Consider the following 17,634-nt stretch of genomic DNA (forward strand, 5'->3'; position numbering starts at 1 on the left):
AAAAAAAATAAACTGGCAAAAACATAGGATATACTTTGGTTACTCATATTTAAACAATCCAAGCTTTCTTTAAAACTTTTTCTGTAGGGTTAAAAAAAAGCATGGGATAAAACAATGTAAGACGGGGGTGTATTTCACCCCCATTACAGTCCCAGTTTGATGCCAGAAATAGTTGTGGCTGAAGGCAATTTTTTTTGTTCATCCCAATATAGAAAGCATCTTTCTACTTCAATACCTTTCTCCCTTGGGAGAAATATACAGAAAAATGTCATTTTTCATGTTGGAAAAAAAATTGGCATCTATCAACAGTATTAGTAAATATAAGAAACTATGTAATATTTTACCATGGGTCTATGAGGATGTGGCAGGGTGCCAATGCATGGTTAGGGTGACGAAAGCCTGTTGAAGATTTCCAAATTTCTCTCTCAACTTATCTTTTTCATCAGAAAGCCATTTTATGCATTTTTATTTTTGCCACATACAAGGAGACATAAATTCATTATTTTTTCATCAAAGTCACAGTATGAAAGTTTGTTTCTAAAGCGCCAATTTTGAAATACCGTACATGGATCTATTTCGAGGAGGGGAAAAAGAAAAGAAAATCGAATTCGTCCTTTTTGGCAAGAAACAAATGAAACCACTCACTGTGTGATATACGTTAATAAAAAACATTATATTTTTATTCTCTGGGTTGAGATGGTTACAGCAATACAAAATACATATAATTGATTTTATTTCTACTACTATTACACAATAAAACCCCTTTTCTTCATTTACTGAAAAAGCTTTTGCCTCCTTTTCAAGACCCATAACTTATGTTTATTTTCCTTACATCCAAGCTGTGTTGTTGCCATTTGGGGATTCATTTCACTTTCTCTTTTCTTTTTATAATTTTTTTTTTCAGAAAAAAAACAAAAGAGAACTTCAGGGTTTTATTTAGTAATGAATGCCCTTTATCATTTAGATCCATAAATTAGTTAAGAATCTTAATTATGAACAAGATTATTACAAGAGTATTAAGTCCTTTCAGGGCCAAGGAGGGTACACAAACAGCCTTAGAAAAACGTAGGTTTTAGCTATCTAATAGTAAAGAGGAACCAACCAGTGCTGAGCCCCATGACTCTAAGATTCTCTAATTTTTGCATGGCCAGAATTTATTTAAAGGGAACCTGTCATCAGAAATTGGCCTAATAAACCACTGCCAGTATGTTATCAAGCAGCTGAAAAGCTTCTAGATCATGTTTCTTTCATGACCCAGCTTAGTGGCATCATCCAGAAAATCAGCTTTGAAGTTAGATGTATAAAGTCAGGGAGGCGGAGAGTTAAACAAAGAAGTCAAGCTCTCTCTGACTTTGAGCACCTCCTCCCATGTAATTGACATCATGCGCCGGACTTCAGAAGGTCTGATCAATGATGTCCCTGGACACAGGACCATCAATTACAGTGAACGGGGCATTTTAAGGCAGAGAAAGTGTGACTTCAGTGTTAAACTCTTCACCTCCTTGACTTCATAAAACCCATTTACATTTAGATCCAACTTCAAAGTTGATTTTCTGGATGATGCCACCACACTAGACCATGAAAGAAACCTCTACTAGAAGCTGCTCATCTCATTGACAACATACTGCTAGTGGTTTATTAGGCCAAATTCTGATGACAGGTTCCCTTTAAACTATTAATCATGGTATTAAAGCAGTGTTTGGTGAGACTTGCTAATTTCAGTCTCCATAAACCAAATACTAGGCCTTTAAATAAATAATTTGTGTTTAAGAGTAGGGTCAGGGGCTTTAGTGAATCGGCAAGCAGTGCTAAAGATATGTGTCTCTTCATCTGATAGACTAGCCTAGAGAACCCAAACTAATGTATATCACCTCTAAAATGGTAGAGGGTGAATTTAGGTGGACCAGAATACTAAGAGTAACATTGAATAAAATTCATGTAAGGGGAAATCCATGTAACAGAAATGTAAGGGAAACTGTTTGGTCAGGTTCCTACTACAATAGTGATGGTTTTTCTCAATCCTTAGATCAACAAAATATTAATCATTTGTGGTTCCATCTAGTTAAATGTTCTGATGATATTTTCTAAAATGTTGGAGAAAGTTACCATCATATAACATTATAGGATATCCTTTCACAGATCTGAAATTTAGTTCAAACTAATGTGAAAAAACAAAAAAATTTGCACAGCTTTTAGGTAATTGATTTCTTCTTTAGTCCCGTGACAAACGACATCTGTGTTGAGCTAGTGTCATCTATGGGGAATGATGACTTTCTTCTATTAGATCCTTTGCATAAAATTACACGGTAGACTGCTATGGCTTTTTGCCTGAAGTGATTACCAACCATAATGTACAAAATAGGATTGATACAGCTGTTGCTGAAGCCAATATAAGTAGAAATTTGGTTGAAAATATGATTTACAGATTTTACTGTACATGTAGGAAAGACATTGAATTGCTCCAGTGTGTCAATAAAGGTAGAAATATGAAAGGGAAGCCAACATGCTATGAAGACCAAGAGTACGGACAAGACCAGCCAAGTTGCCTTCTTCTCATTGTTGACTTCCTTAAACTGCTGCATTGTATTGTTCTTCAAAGCACAAATAATTTTTAACGTACAGAAGGTGATGACAACCAGTGGAACCAAGAAGCCCAGAACATTCAAGATGATATTTGTTGCAATAAGCCAGTTTTCAGATGGTGGATCTGTAATGCAGGCAGTGGTATTTATCTCACTGATAAACATTGCTTTTCGGAACACCACGGCAGGCAAGCTTAACACACATGCAGAGATCCAGATGATTGCACAGTTAACCTTTGCCCACCAAGGTCTTCTCAAGCGACCAACAGACATAGTCTTGACCAAAGCCAGATATCGGTCAACACTGACCATCATTAGAAAGTAGATGCTGCTGTACAGGTTGAGTTGAATGAAAGAGCTGACAGCCACGCACAAGAAGCTTCCAAATGGCCAGTAGTACTTGTTGGATAGCGCTATAGCCCAGAATGGTAGACCACTGACAAAAATCAGATCAGCAGCTGCCATATTCCCCAGGTAGATCTCAGCCACAGTGCTGCGACTCTTATGAAGAATAAATACTGAGATGACAAACAAGTTTTCTATGAAGCCCAGGATAAATATGAACCACATGTATGGGGGCTGGTAGATAGAGAGCCATTCGAGTTGTTCCATGTCTATACATTCATTTTTTGGAGATGCTGTGGTGTGAGCCAACATACTCAATGTTCCGTTGCCTTCTTCAGTCATCATCTTGTGTTCGATATGCTTGGACTCCTGCAAGGAACACAGAAATGAGTAATATCATTATCAATAGAAAACAAACAATTCCCTACCGCATAAAATGTTCACAATGTATTTTGTGGGAATTGTATCCCAAAAACATCGAGAAATAACCACAGACATTAGATCTAAAGGTAAGAAATTATTTTCCTATCTTATAGTTCACATACTGAGTTTACATAGTGAATGCTATCCTCTGGATAGGTAAAACTTCTTTAAAATTGCTACATCTCCAAGGGCTTCTCTTTTGATGAATCTTGTAGTGTGGGAGGACGGTAAACATTCCCATAATACACTGCTGCTCAGCCTCATTAACTGGTCTTTAATACCAAAGAAATTGTATTTTGACCCAAGCAGGTCAAGACTAAAGCTAAAGAGATATAGCACAGACTGGTACCTGCTACGGCACGGTGGGAAATGCCGAAAGTGTATTGACCTAAGGATGAGGAATTATGTTGTTACCATTAGGATAAGATTGTTACTGTCATGCATGGGAAATCCGACCATTGTGAAACTCATCTACATCTTGGGCACAACCTGTTCTTTCTTTACTCAGGTCACATGTTAATTCTTTGTTAAATATATGAGATAACATGTCTAATGGAGGTTTAATCACTGCTTCTGTGTAATGGAGAACTTTTTTGGTGGTCAACGATTTAACATTTTTTTTACATTTTAACCTATCTAATAGAGCAATTAAGGTGTTGGATGTTTTTAGAACAAGGCAATTATATTTTACTTCACATGAAAGTCCCTTGCTCAAACCTTGTCAGGCAATGCTGCAAAATCCTGCATTGATTCCTCTGGATATAAAGGGGAGTATAACCCTAGACCCAACCTGTAATAGCAATGTGGCTCACTGTGGCTGCCACAATATAATATACATAGTATGATATATGTTTCTAAACTCTGTCTTGTTGGCAATAACACGGCAGCCATGTGCACACTGTAGCTATACCTTGGACCATGGCCAGCTAACATCTTTTTTCTTGTCCTGATGTACTACACATTGTATATTAGGCTAAGCATTTATCTTTTCCCTTGCCAACTGCAGCTTCATTGTTAAACCAGGAAGGCTGAACTAGACAAAAGCCTTTAATCCAAACTTCATCTCTAAATAAACTAAAGAAACAAGACTTGGGTTCCAATAGCTGCATCTGTAATTAATGCAGAGAACTTGTTACTAACCAATTGACACCCCTCATTTGGTTGACTGTCCACCGGTCACCAGTTAAAAAATATGGCCATGGAATATTTAAATGAAAATATACTCATTTGAGTCAAGGTGGAGGAAACCTTTAATTTTCATAGAGAACACAAGGATCCAGTTACATACAAGCTAGATTCTATAGGTTGAATGTCCAGTGGAGACCATTACAGGCTGTGGGTATGGTTGTCACTGTAAGGCACCCATTTCCAGCCTCTGCTGTACATAAACTATGGATGCTCCCCTTAGTTAAGTAACTCTCCATGTAGGGAGACAACCTGAACATCATCAGTAACTGTAGCAGTAACTACTACTGCATAACTTGAGAGGGTGCAGAGAATGCAGTCGCAACCAAAACCAAGGGGATTATGGGGTCATAAATTGTGACTTTTCCATATGAGAAGACTAATACTATAAACCATACAATATACTTGCACTGTGACTTGCTACGCGACTGAAGCCCAATCAATTCTAGTTACAACTCTGGACTACATAGAAATCTTGCTAAACTATTGGTATTGTTGGGGCTCCAGGGACCATTACTAACTTCCATAGAGGTTAATATTAAAAATTATTAATAAATCAATAAATGTTTACTGTAGGGAGCTCTGCTGACACCTAGTGACCGTGTCTAACTTTTACAGCCTGGGCTGAGACCTGAAGGACTGAGGTAATCTCCCCAAAAGTCTGTTGAGAAGGTAACGGCAGGTGGGGAGTTTTGCAGATGAGGGTGGTAAGAGCAGAGCTAGAAGGTATGAGAAGCCTGAGCTAAAGGGAGTCTAGGAGAAATTGGAACTGTGGGACTATATAATTCCTTGGATTATACACCACACTTCTCTTGTAATGCAGTATATTATCCAAAATAAATGATGAGGACAAACCATGGGGCTTTCGTATGCTCGCTGCTGTTCTCCGTTGCAAAGGGCACCCTAAATGTGCTATGACTATGATATCTAAAGAATTAACCACATGCTAGGAGCCCCTACACTGTTCCCTCACTATAGGAGTTTATTTTCAGGCTTAATACAGACATAGGCTACATTAACACTGCCATTGCTCACCATACTGTAGCACGGCGGGCACATGGCAGCGTGCGGGGAGAAGAGGAAGTAGTGAGCGCTGCTCACCCCTGCCCCTCTTCATAGGGATGTATGGCGCACAGCGCCGTATTACGGGAGAAGATAGGACATGTCCTATCTTTTTCCCGGGTACAGAGCGGTACGGTGCCGCACATGTGAAAAAATAATATTTTATATCCACCTAAGAATGAGCCTGATAAGGCACAATGGGTACATCTTTGGTTCCGCTGGGCCTGAGCACTGTGTCAGTGAAGCTTGAGTTGTGCACCCCCATTTCATTGCACATGCGCTGTAGCTACAGTATCCACAGTGAAGCCTGGGTGTACCATCACTTATTGCCGATCCACCCTGGGTAGAGATTTATTATATAATAGACCCACTTCAGACCTTAGCACCTCATGTGCCAAAATGAAACCACATTTACAAAGCTGTCTAATGTTATTTAAGTGCATTTTGCAGTTAACATTTATTATAGGGTTATAAAGACACTCCAAAAATTGGAATGAGATACCTGCTTAATGATGGATGCGTCCCACTGAGGTACTGCCCCACTACCCTAAACAGCTATTTCATCCCATAAAGGCGTGATGGGTGAAATGCTCATTGCCTAAGACAGGGGTGTCAAACTCATTTTCCCTGGGGGCCACATCAGCTTTACGACTGCCTTCAATAGCGGAATGTAATTTTATTACTGTACAAATGTATCTACTCAAGCTGTTCAGTAGTTACATTTACACATTTTACCATTATAATTAGCCAATTCAGGGCAACCACAAAGCTAAACATATTACAAAATGACGCGATACACAGCCATGGCAAGTGTGCCCCCCAAACAGTAGCCAATAGTAAGAGTGCCCCCACAGCAGCCAGAGTACCCCACACAGCAGCCACAGTGCCCTCCAGAGATGCCATAGTACCTGTATAGTTACCAGAGTTCCCTCCACAGCTTCCAGAGTGCCCCCATAGTCACTACAGTGTTCCCATAGTAGCTACATTGCCCAGACAGCGGCCACAGTGCCTCTCATAGCTGCCACCGTGCCTCCACATAGTTGCCAGAGTGCCCCCCACAGTAGTCACAGCGCCCCCAGAAGCCACAGTGCTCCCCACAGTTGCCATAGTGCCCCCACATTAACCACAGTGCCCAAGACAACTGCGAGGGTGCCCACCACAGTGACTGCATAGTTGCCAGAGTGCACCCCAGAGCTTATACAGTGCCCCCATATTGGCTACAGTGCCCCCACATGACATTGTGCTGCTCCACTCCAGCGGACAAGAAACTTCACATCCAGTCTTAATTGAAGGTCTATGACAGTGGTGGCGAACCTATGGCACGGGTGCCAGAGGTGGCACTCAGAGCCCTTTCTGTGGGCACCCGGCCATCACCCCAGCACACCAGACAGGACTCAGAGAATCTTTCTGCAGTTCAAAGCAACTTAAAAGATGCTGCTTTCAGTCATATATCAAAGTTATACTTACTTTGCTACTTGGGACAGTAGAAAGAGGGAGAATGTGTAGACAGGAACAAATTATCTCTGGAGGACCTCCTGCTGGCCCTATAATTCTCTATGTATAGAGGGACACTGGAAATAAGCTAAAATGATGCAAATTTTCCATCTTGTCCTCAGGAGGCCAGTATGATTGAAAGTTATTGAAGAACAGGGAGCAATAAGTTACTGCTTTAACTTTTGGTTGGCACCTCACAATAAATTTTGGGGGTTTTGGGTTGCAGTTTGGGCACTCAGCCACTAAAAGGTTCGCCATCACTGGTCTATGTCTTTATTGCCAATTTTTACATTCACTAACTTACCAATTGGATAACATGTTTGAGAATGGTATTATCATGTTATCAGGGGAACAAAAGGGACAAGTGTAATGAGGTATTTCACTATTTTTGTCCCTCTTTCATTTCTTCAAGCTCTTTTTTTCAACCCTTGTGGTGTCATTAATCTTCAGCTTTGCTGCAATCCTACCCCAGATCACACCAAAGGGGAAAGTACAGCCAACAAAACAGCGCAGCCCACTTCCTAGTATGGCAAATTATTTTTAGAGTTATTTTCATCATTCCTAATCTGAAATTTAGAGAACTGAAGCTGTTTAACAGGATAAAACCTAATGCATACACTAGTAGAGGCTGTGGAGTGGCATGGGATGTGTAGAACCATGCCAATCTCAATGGATCCAATCAATTGATCACTACAAAGAAATGACATGACCCTGTAGAATAAACCTTCAATAAGTATTCAACCTAAAAAAGACCTGGTATTTTCTCATGACAGGTCTGTTTAAGTGAATAATTGCATTGTCCATTTTAACTTTCCCCCATAGTTGTAGTGAATAAGGAATCGCATAACACAGTCTTATAAGACAAGACGTTAAAAAATTTTTGCTTAACTAGTTAGGAAAGGGATATCTAACAAGATACCTTGTTTTATTATTGAGAAACAGCTCCACTTTTATCTATAGGCTGTGCTTGGTACTGCGATTCAGTATACCAATTGGAATGAGAATCAAAACCAGACACAACTACAACAAGACACAAGATTGTTAGTTTCAGGAAATAAATTATTTTTAATCCAAGAAATAACCACACATTGTGCCACAGTATATGAATACACATATTAATTACCTCTTTCTTCACTGATGATCAGACCAGTAGCAGTGTAAGTGGCAAAAAAATGTCGCCCTCTAAGGTCCAGGCACCAAATGCTACATACAAACTGGCTAGGGGATATATGGCGCCTCACAGGAGACACCGTTATAACGTGACATGCCCATGGGAGTCACAGACATGCCGCAGCTGAAATGTTTGGGGCTGTAAGAGACAAAGGTTGTCCATATGGTGGGTGCAGAGCATAGAAACCCAGAAAAATAAAGACAACTAATTTCTTCGTCGAGATAAAGAAAGAAGATTTTAAGGAATTGTCCCATAAAGAATATTGCTTATAATTAGGTCCAGCATATAATTTTATGTATTTACACCTAAAATAAAGTAGATCTAGATCCCGATATTTCAAGAATAACTTGAGAATAGTGCCCTCTGCTATTTCTGATTATTATGCACTATGGGTATGGCGCACCAGTGTATGATGTTAAACCCACCCCCTGCATATGCCAAATATATCTAGAGGTTCTGGCCTCCTGATATATCTGGTGGGTGAATGCTCTGCCAGGTAATTCTACACCACGTCCAGGCTGGCTTAGAATTGGGCCATAGCCTGCGCCAGTTCCCGTCCACAGGGCATGACACTAATCACACCCTCAAATCCTGGATGCAATTTCCATGCTTGTCAGAGGAGATGCTCAGAAAGTATAACTACAGTAATGTTATCTCCCCAGAGCTCTCTGCAAACTGAGACCAAACCCTGTATATGTATTCACAAACTGAGGGGGACACAGAAAGGCTGTTCAGCAGAAACAGCAGGTGGCGCTATTCTAATATACCCATAATACCGGGATATGTAAACATTTTCTATCAATAGCAAAGGTACAAAAATAATTACAATTATGACTTGGAATTTATAATGAACAATCTCTTGTGGGACAATACATTGTAGATTCAGCAGAGAATGTAAGTATATGAAAATTGATGGGAAGTAAGGAAGTGACATGTAACATACCCTGTCCCTGTATTAGAGTTATTCATTTTCACTCTGAAATTGGCTCCAAAATCTGCCTTTGCCATAGGTTTAGTCAGTCATTCTGAATAATAGTGACTTGTGCTGCTCTATTTTGTTGAGTTTGTGACACTGTCATTGTGACTTCGTCAGAAAATTTTACTTAAAAGGTCAGAGAAATAGATGATGATAACAAGTGGGTTTCAGTTGTCGGAAGATCCTACTCAGAGATCATTTATATAAGATGTTGCCACAAGCTCATTGCCAAATGCTTTCCGAAACAAATCAGTTTTTAGAAGTGTTCCTGTCCTGAGAAACCTGGAGTTTCCATCCAAACAATAAAAGGCAAATCCTGCTCTCTTCCCTGAGAAGACACTGGCAGTGGTAGAGTACAGACAAATATTCCTGGATTTGACTTACCACACCCGGCACCTCCCACCTAAAATGACACAAAGTGAACTAGCCGAGGGATATAATCGCTGCTCTAAGACTGCGCGGTCAGGACTAGACGACACATCTATTCCTGCGGAAATTGTTGTATTGTGTCATATTACATCTTCTGTAAAATGGTTTGGTAGTTTTTTCCATATGTAATAAATCAATTGAAAGTCTCTACTTTACTCACAGTAGTTAGTGAAGTCCATATGCAGGAGTGCACACCAGCATCTGCTCAGAAAGTGATGCAAAACATACAAAGGAAAAGCTGTGGCACCTCCAGGAAGAGAGATTTTTAATGTATTTCTAAATAAAGAATTTTCAGGATTTTATCCTGCAGGTGCCACAGCTTTTCCTTTGTATGTTTATTCCATATGTAGTAACAACCCTTGTGATCTAGAGTAGTTAAAGGGAACCTGTCATCAGAAACTGGCCTAAAAAACTACTATCAGTATGTCTAGCAGCTTTACAGCTTACAGATCACGTTTCTTTCATAGCCCCATCATGGCTCCATCACCCAGAAAATCAACTTTAAATGAAATGTAAACTGGTAGTTTAAAATCAAGGAGGCAGAGCGTTTAACAATGAAGTCAAGCTCTCCCTGCCTCTGAACACCTCCTCCCGTGACTTACAATTTGACTTTAGAAGATATGGTTAGTGATTTCTCCGGGTGCAGGACCATCAATTACAGTGAAGGGAGCTCTCTGAGACAAGGAAAGCTTGGATTCAGTGTTTAACTTTCCACCTCCTTGACTTCGTACAACAAATTTACATTTACTTCAAAGTTGATTTTCTGGATGATGTCACCACCCCGTCCATGAAAAAAATATTATCTGGAAGGTGTTTATCTGCTTGACATACTGGTAGTGGTTTATGAGGTATATTTCTGCTTTAAGGGATTCATGGTAACTTCTCTGGTGGTCTAAAGGAGTAAAAAAGTCAATGATAAAATTTAAGGAATTGAAGAAGTTGAAGGGTTTATTATAACATTAATACCTTACCGCCGCAGCAATTTTCCATTTTTGCTTTCCTGCCATCCTTTTATGTTGTCCAATAGACAACACATTTTTATTTTTCTGTTTACAGAGTTGAATGAGGGCTTATTTTCTATTTGACAAAATGTACATCCTAGTGTCATAATATAAGTTTCCATGCAATGTACCAGGAAATGCAGTGTAATCGACTAAAAAATGCAGCTTCTTCACAGGTTTTGTTTTTCACCAAGTGATACCCCTGACAACAGAGTTCTCTCCGAAATGTGCGTTGTCTTTCGTGCTTTGTGTTGGGCCCCCTGGTCATACCCCAGTGTTATCGTTACACATGAAATAAGTGTGCAGCTGTGTATTAACTGTGTTTAGGAAAGCTATTAGATATTTACCTTACTCTTGCTTAGTAATTACTTGCTCCAAAGCTATTGGTAAATATTACATTATAAGGTGGATTTGCTGTATTTGGCATTGTCTATTTATATTATAAAGTGCCATCGGGGTCTCCAGCTTGCTATGTTTACACTATGGGTTGTGTCCCATGGAGGTTTTTATTTTCTATGTTTGGTAATGAATATTAATCCTGTTCTTCATTTTTAAATTGAATTAATAAATAAATAAGATTTTTATGGTATATGCTTTTTCATGTGCAAGCTCTCCCCTCCTTTGTTTAAGGTTTGGGTCTTTTCACCAAGTGATCCAAGTGACATGTCCCCTTTTTATTTGGGTCAGTATGGTCGTAGACATGCCTCCATATGTAAAGTTTATAATATTATTAAAAATAAGAGATGTATTTTGCAATACCAACAACATCCTTAAGGTATACTTGAAGGTATGCGTTAAGGTGAATTTTCTTTTTGTGAGACACTCTTATTGTTCAAATTTGCAACACATTATTATACTGCTCTTGTGTTTAATAAACTGCTGCCAGTGATGTCTGCCAGTAGCCATTGGAAGGAATAGCTGATGACTGAAGCAGTGTTAAAGAGAACCATTCACCACCGGTTTGCATTTGTTAAAGGGAACCTGTCACCAGGGACATTATTCTCACTAAAGACAGGTTGTAGAAGCCCATTACAGCTCCATTGCAAATATGTCTTCCTATCTTTTTTATGCATTTTATGCATAGAAGGTAATTGTGTGTTTTAACTTACCTTGCACCCTGCCAGATTTGTGTTCTGAGTCCCAGGTTTGTTTTGTTTTGGATGCATTTAAAAAAAAAAAACTACATGTGACTTGTCTGTGCTGCTCACTCTCTCCTCAGCTCTCATCAATTAGGTCCCAAAGTTATATTAATTAAAATGCCGGTACATACCTTTAATGACACCACACCATTTTGCCAAATTCTCATTGGTCTGAGAATTTGGCAAAATGGCAGATATTTTTTTTTGCACAAAAGATTTTAATTTACTAAGCAAACCTATATAATTTGGTATCTCTGTGATCATATCAACCCAAAGAATAAAGAGGAAGTGTCAAGAAAATGGTGCAAATGTGTTTTTTCTTTGTCGATTTCACTGGACTAGGAATTTTTTTCCAGCTTTCCAGTACATTGCATGGCATATTAAATGGCGCTACAAAAAAGTACAATATGTCCCACAGGAATGATGAGACTATAAAAAAGAAACGCAAAACTGTTGTAAGGGTTAAACACAGGAGCTCTTTAATAACTTGTTGAAGCACAGACAATCCTACACTCTCTCTTTTCACTCTCTCAAATTGGCAGCATGAGTCACTTCTGACCCTATGTGCATAGGTAACTTTCCATACAGATGTACCTTAAAGGTCAATATACATGCTCATCCATATAAGATTTAAAATGAATTCCCATCATACTACACAATATATTACTAGGAATTAGCACAAGGGTTATCTGCTGTCCTAAAAATGGCCACATACATCATTAACTCTCCTGTCAGAAGTAACATAATACCTGCATAACAAGTGTGACCAGCTGAAGTCTTAGCTCCACAGGCCAGGATCAGCAGGGAATGAACCAGGGAGGATCGGTGTGTATATGTTATCTTGGTTTCTGAAACAAAAGGACAATAACAAGCAACTATTGTGGTGTACAATTTGCAGGCGGAGTTGTACACCAGATCCTGCCTGATGTAGAACTGCGCTTTAGTTTTTTCTTTTCAGTAGCTCCAGACTATTGTGAGAAGTTGTATGAGTGCCTGCATGTATAATTTACATTTATGTACAGATGAAGAAACTCTGGGTTTTCACTGGCTTTTGATGCTCTCTATAATAATGTATTACAAGTCGGATAGTCCTGTTAATCTCTGCTACTTCTGAATGAATATCTTCTTCTAACTGATGTGCATACATAATCATGATGAATATGGTCCTGTGTAAGAGAAATGTCTAATGTATGTAGGTATATTCTCAACCTATACCACACACAGTTAGTAACCCTCTATTCTCTGCAGACCTTAGATATTTGCTGATATTGCATAAAGTGGCTTCTTATTTTAGGATACTCTTATTCAGCAAGATCTGTGCCAATGATTTTCTATCTTACCAGTTGCCACAACATTTATATGTTCTTTTACTTAGAATCTTACATAACAGTTTCCGTAGATTGAAAACCACCTTCAGTATTATTAGTTGCATAACAATAGCAACTCAACAGAATGGCACCATTTCTGCAAAAAATAGGAAATGGAGAATAGACAGATTGTGGGGAAATTTATCACATGCCAGCTCTCGGGTAAAACTGCACCAGCTCAAACCTTTAGTTTTGGGTAAAAACAAAAGTTCACAGGGTTTTAAAAAGTATGCAGACAGGGCCCACTCCACCTGTGCCCCTCTACGCTCCATTCCTGCCCACATGGCGTGGAGGTGTCGTAGCCGCTAGTGTAATCACAAATTTTTGCAGTATGCAATAATTTGTATTTATATCAGTGCTTCTAGCCAAGAACCCCAGAACTTTCAAGAAGACTTGGCACTCCTTATCAGATGAACTTTTCAAAATAGCATATTTTATTCAAGTGAAAAATAGGGTAGCAATCCAAATTAACATGCAACGTTTCGGTCTATACACATCAGACCCTCATCAGGTATGGATTGCAAGGTATACAGGGTAGCAGTGGTAAGAGTGCGGTACTATGACCGCTAGAGCACAGAGATGAACCGCTGAAGCATCTGCTCAGGAGAAGTGGAGAAGACCACAAATGACCACAAATGATGGGCCTGGGTAACTTTATAGCCTACCACTACCATGTGGGCTCTTTGGCAAAAAAAAGGCAGAAAGTCATCACTTCTCCCTTATTATACTTATGTAACAGGGCTGAAATTTTCCTTGCGGAATCTGGTAAATTGAAGCGTCATGAAAAAGTAACAGGACATGACTACTGATTTATGCTTTTGTTCATTTTTCATCTAACATATTATGGCAATTTATGGCAGTTTATTATTCGCAGAACGTAATCTACAACACATAAAATATCAGTTTTTTGTTAGTTTTTACGCTTGAGTCCTTCTGGAGGAATTATGATCTTGCAAAGATGAGTAGAGATCAGCGGATTGAACATTAAAGAGAACCCGTCATGCAAAATAACCCCCTAAACTAAATATATTTTCATAAACTGCCATTAGAAAGCATTGCCCCTATTCCTACATTATCCCTCTACATGCCTGTAAACCTAAGCAATGAGGTCCTAGAGCTGTATGCAAATGACCTGTGAGATGTCCAATGAGTCATTATCATATTCAAGCTGTCCAGCTTATTCATGAGTGGGAGGCACAGCCACACCCCCAGTGCTTGACTGAAAGTCTGTATAATGGTGTAATGGCTCCTCCATGTGCTTACTGGTGCTGGCGCCCCCTGCATCCTGTGTGGGTATTATATACTACTATACACATGACTGATAGTCTGTATAATGATGTGAGGTATAATAGTGTGGTGTATAATGGTGTAATGGCTCCTCCACGTGCTTCCTGGCTGTGTGTGTGTATGTGAAAGATACAACAGCTCCAGGCAGACATGTTATAGCAGAACATGTCAGATTCATGTGTAGCTGATGTCTGTGTCTCACACATGTGTATAGGAGAACACAGCAGGTCAGCAGATAAAGCACAGACACAAGCAATGCTTTACTATACATTACACACAGACATGAGCAGGGGGAGGAGAGGGGAGGGGTAACAGGGGTGACATCACTGCCTCTGACCATGTGACCAGCCTCATTTACATAATAAAGAAAATATGTTTTTGTAATGATTAATGTATGAATTGACTAGATAAAGGTTGGGATGGATCCTTTTGAGCTTCTCCAACAGGTAGATGTGACAGAAATAGTGACAGAGATCTGATGACAGGTGTTCTTTAAGTTAGAGTCCAGGGTCGGGTGCGTCCTGAACATATTGCCCGATTGGCAGCCATCTAGGGGCCTCAATTTGCCGAATTGGTAAGATGGCCACCAATCCGGCAATATGTACGGTTTGCACTGGACGCACCTGAACCCCGGACCTGAACATAAAGTTTGGATCTGCTCATCTCTACTGGTGAGCGTTTGCTGTTCAGGCAGTGTCTCACAAAAACCCCATCCAGAAGGTGACAAAATTTAACCCATAGCGATTCAAAATCTTGTTCTAACATCATGACATGGCTCAAAGACATGGTCATGGAGAACAGGAACTAATATCTATCTTTATGATAAAGTTAAAAGTTTCAGTTCGGTAATTCAGTTACCCTTATCCTTTTATCAGCTTTACTGGAAAGGGATCTCATCCCGAGTCAGAGCTGTGTCTAGGTGCAGTGATCCCACACATTTTGTATATTGTGTATACATTAAAAATAAAACTAAACTTTAATCCAGATTATAGGTTATAAATACAATTATTAGCATGGTGATAATGTTGTTATTATTATTAATGCATTTTATTTTCTTGTTCAGGTTATTGGAAGGGTATGTATAGGTTATTACTGTGTATTGTGGATAGGATTTGTAATGAGCGTGGCTTGGTGAACATTGTTATTATTGTTCTGTTGTGTGTGAATACAGCTGGACCAGCAGTGGAGTTTTGGATCTGTATATTGTACGGGGTCTTATAAACTTGTTTTATTAATATTGTCTTGTGTAAATTATAATATATTATTATTTTAATAAAATATTTGCAGGAATTTGTAATTAATCCAAGATAAGTCAAATAATATCCTTACACATATGCTCATTTTTTGTAGATTCTGTGTATAATAATGTAAAGTAATAGTATAAAATAATAGTATAATAATAGTAGGAAAAGGAAATATGGGAGAGTCAGGAAACATTGTCTTACTATTTAAGATTCAGATATATTACAGATGTCGTAAGATCTCCTAAAAGAAAAACACATTTATATTCTATAATGGATTCCAAATGTAACAGGGGGAAAAATTACCCAGGGAAGGCCAACCCTTCTTCATTTATTTGAAAGTTCTGATCTAATACGTCTTGTAGAGGATAGTCTGTTCCTAGACAATACTATGCACTAAACACAACTTACACAAGTGTAGTACAGATGTCTCTGCTGACAGCCTGCCACAATCCTATTGGGAAGGTTACATATGTCAGCCAGGGGTCTCTGCTGTTGATCTCACACAGAATTGTCTGCAGTGGATGCCACTGCCACAAACATCTGCTTTAAAAGGGTCTAATGTTTTATTGTCTAATTCATTGACAACAAGCAGTGATCTTAGTAAAAATTATCTAATGGATGCATCATTAAATCAGATCGGCAAACCACAGCGACTATGAAATCACAAACAAATTATTTTAAAACATGTCCTCAAACATGTCCTTAAACTAAGGTTTTTCCATTAGAGGACATGGATTTGGCAAACTCTGCATAATCTGTGAGCGCTACATAAATAATGGAATTATTATTATTATAGCCTTTAAAGGTGTCACTGGTCCCATTTATTTTACTCTAGTTCCATCAATGAGCAATGGAAAGCTGTCCTGTTTATCCTGGGATTTTGACTTACTGTGAGCTATTGAACTATCCGCCAAGACACATATGAACGCAGCCAAAAAATGTTTTCTTTCCAAAACTTTTAAAAGAAATGTTAGGCGTCTGAGCTTGGTTTACATATACATTCTTGTTATTTAATACAACTAATTATCATACAGGTGAAGCGAACAGTAACTTATATGAGATGCAGCGAGATGTCATACAAATACCACTGAAAAAGCCAAGTTTTCTGCAGCTGTTTGTGTAACTTATACTTAATACGAACAGTGCTATGTTAATCTAGATTACTACGGTGCTGTACTCTGCTGCTATGCTGGCTCCGCCAAAGGTTACATGACAACCTCAGCACTGCTACATGTAGAAAGAAAGGTAGGCATATGTCTATCAGTTCTACTGCGCTATAATACATACAGTGAAGGATTCCTTTCCATCATTGCAGCTGTGAATCATTCCCTTATGTCCTGAAAATCCTGCAGTTTTACCTTGGATATAGTGAGAAGTGTAGAGTCGCTCCGGTGATTTATAGCAGACAGGTTCCTCAGTGTTGTGAGTGCTGGGGAAGCTGAGATCTGGGAAAATATTCAATGTGCTTTTATCACACCCCCGGCTGTACAAGAGGAGGGACCACAGGAGATTCAGTACAGAACTGTCATGTGGACGTTCTCAAACACACTGGTGTAGGCTAACCGGATCAGACCCTCAGTTCTGATGTCACATAAATAAAGGGGAATGGCAGATAGTGTATTGTATTATGAAATGGTAGAAGAATATTTCAATATATGCTTAAATGAGTTCTACCCTGCTTACACTCCTTCAACTGCTGAACTCCAGGCTGATAACTTGTACCGGCACAGATACATTGTAACAAACTATCAACAAAGGAGACAACATACCGTACGCTATGCACTCTAATACTTGTTTAGCGTACTGGCGCTATTATGGATAGTAGAGTCCTGAAAGTTTAGCTGACACAATAACTGAAGTGCCATCAGATACCTCATGGCACCTCATGCTAGGAATAAGTCTTATATACTGTAGCAGCTCAGTCTTATT

The 17,634-nt window shown here is 39.1% G+C and overlaps 1 protein-coding gene across 3 annotated transcripts; it reads right to left on the bottom strand.

The window, feature by feature from the left end:
• Positions 1-853: 853 nt before the first annotated feature.
• Positions 854-17,205, bottom strand: BDKRB2 (bradykinin receptor B2). 3 transcript variants are annotated; one of them, XM_072116072.1, is made up of 4 exons: positions 17,064-17,157; positions 12,557-12,655; positions 8,011-8,111; positions 854-3,296 (listed from the first exon to the last, which is right to left on the bottom strand). In XM_072116072.1, the coding sequence occupies exon 4, from the start codon at positions 3,270-3,272 to the stop codon at positions 2,193-2,195; it is 1,080 nt and encodes a 359-aa protein (XP_071972173.1). In that variant the 5' UTR covers positions 3,273-3,296; positions 8,011-8,111; positions 12,557-12,655; positions 17,064-17,157; the 3' UTR covers positions 854-2,192. The 3 variants fall into 3 exon arrangements, with proteins under 3 accessions (XP_071972173.1, XP_071972172.1, XP_071972171.1); XM_072116071.1 differs by lacking the exon at positions 12,557-12,655 and having other exon boundaries at positions 17,064-17,205; XM_072116070.1 differs by lacking the exons at positions 8,011-8,111; positions 12,557-12,655 and having other exon boundaries at positions 17,064-17,205.
• Positions 17,206-17,634: the final 429 nt, after the last annotated feature.

This window comes from Engystomops pustulosus, chromosome 7 (assembly GCF_040894005.1).
Source record: "Engystomops pustulosus chromosome 7, aEngPut4.maternal, whole genome shotgun sequence".
Lineage (NCBI taxonomy): Eukaryota > Metazoa > Chordata > Amphibia > Anura > Leptodactylidae > Engystomops > Engystomops pustulosus.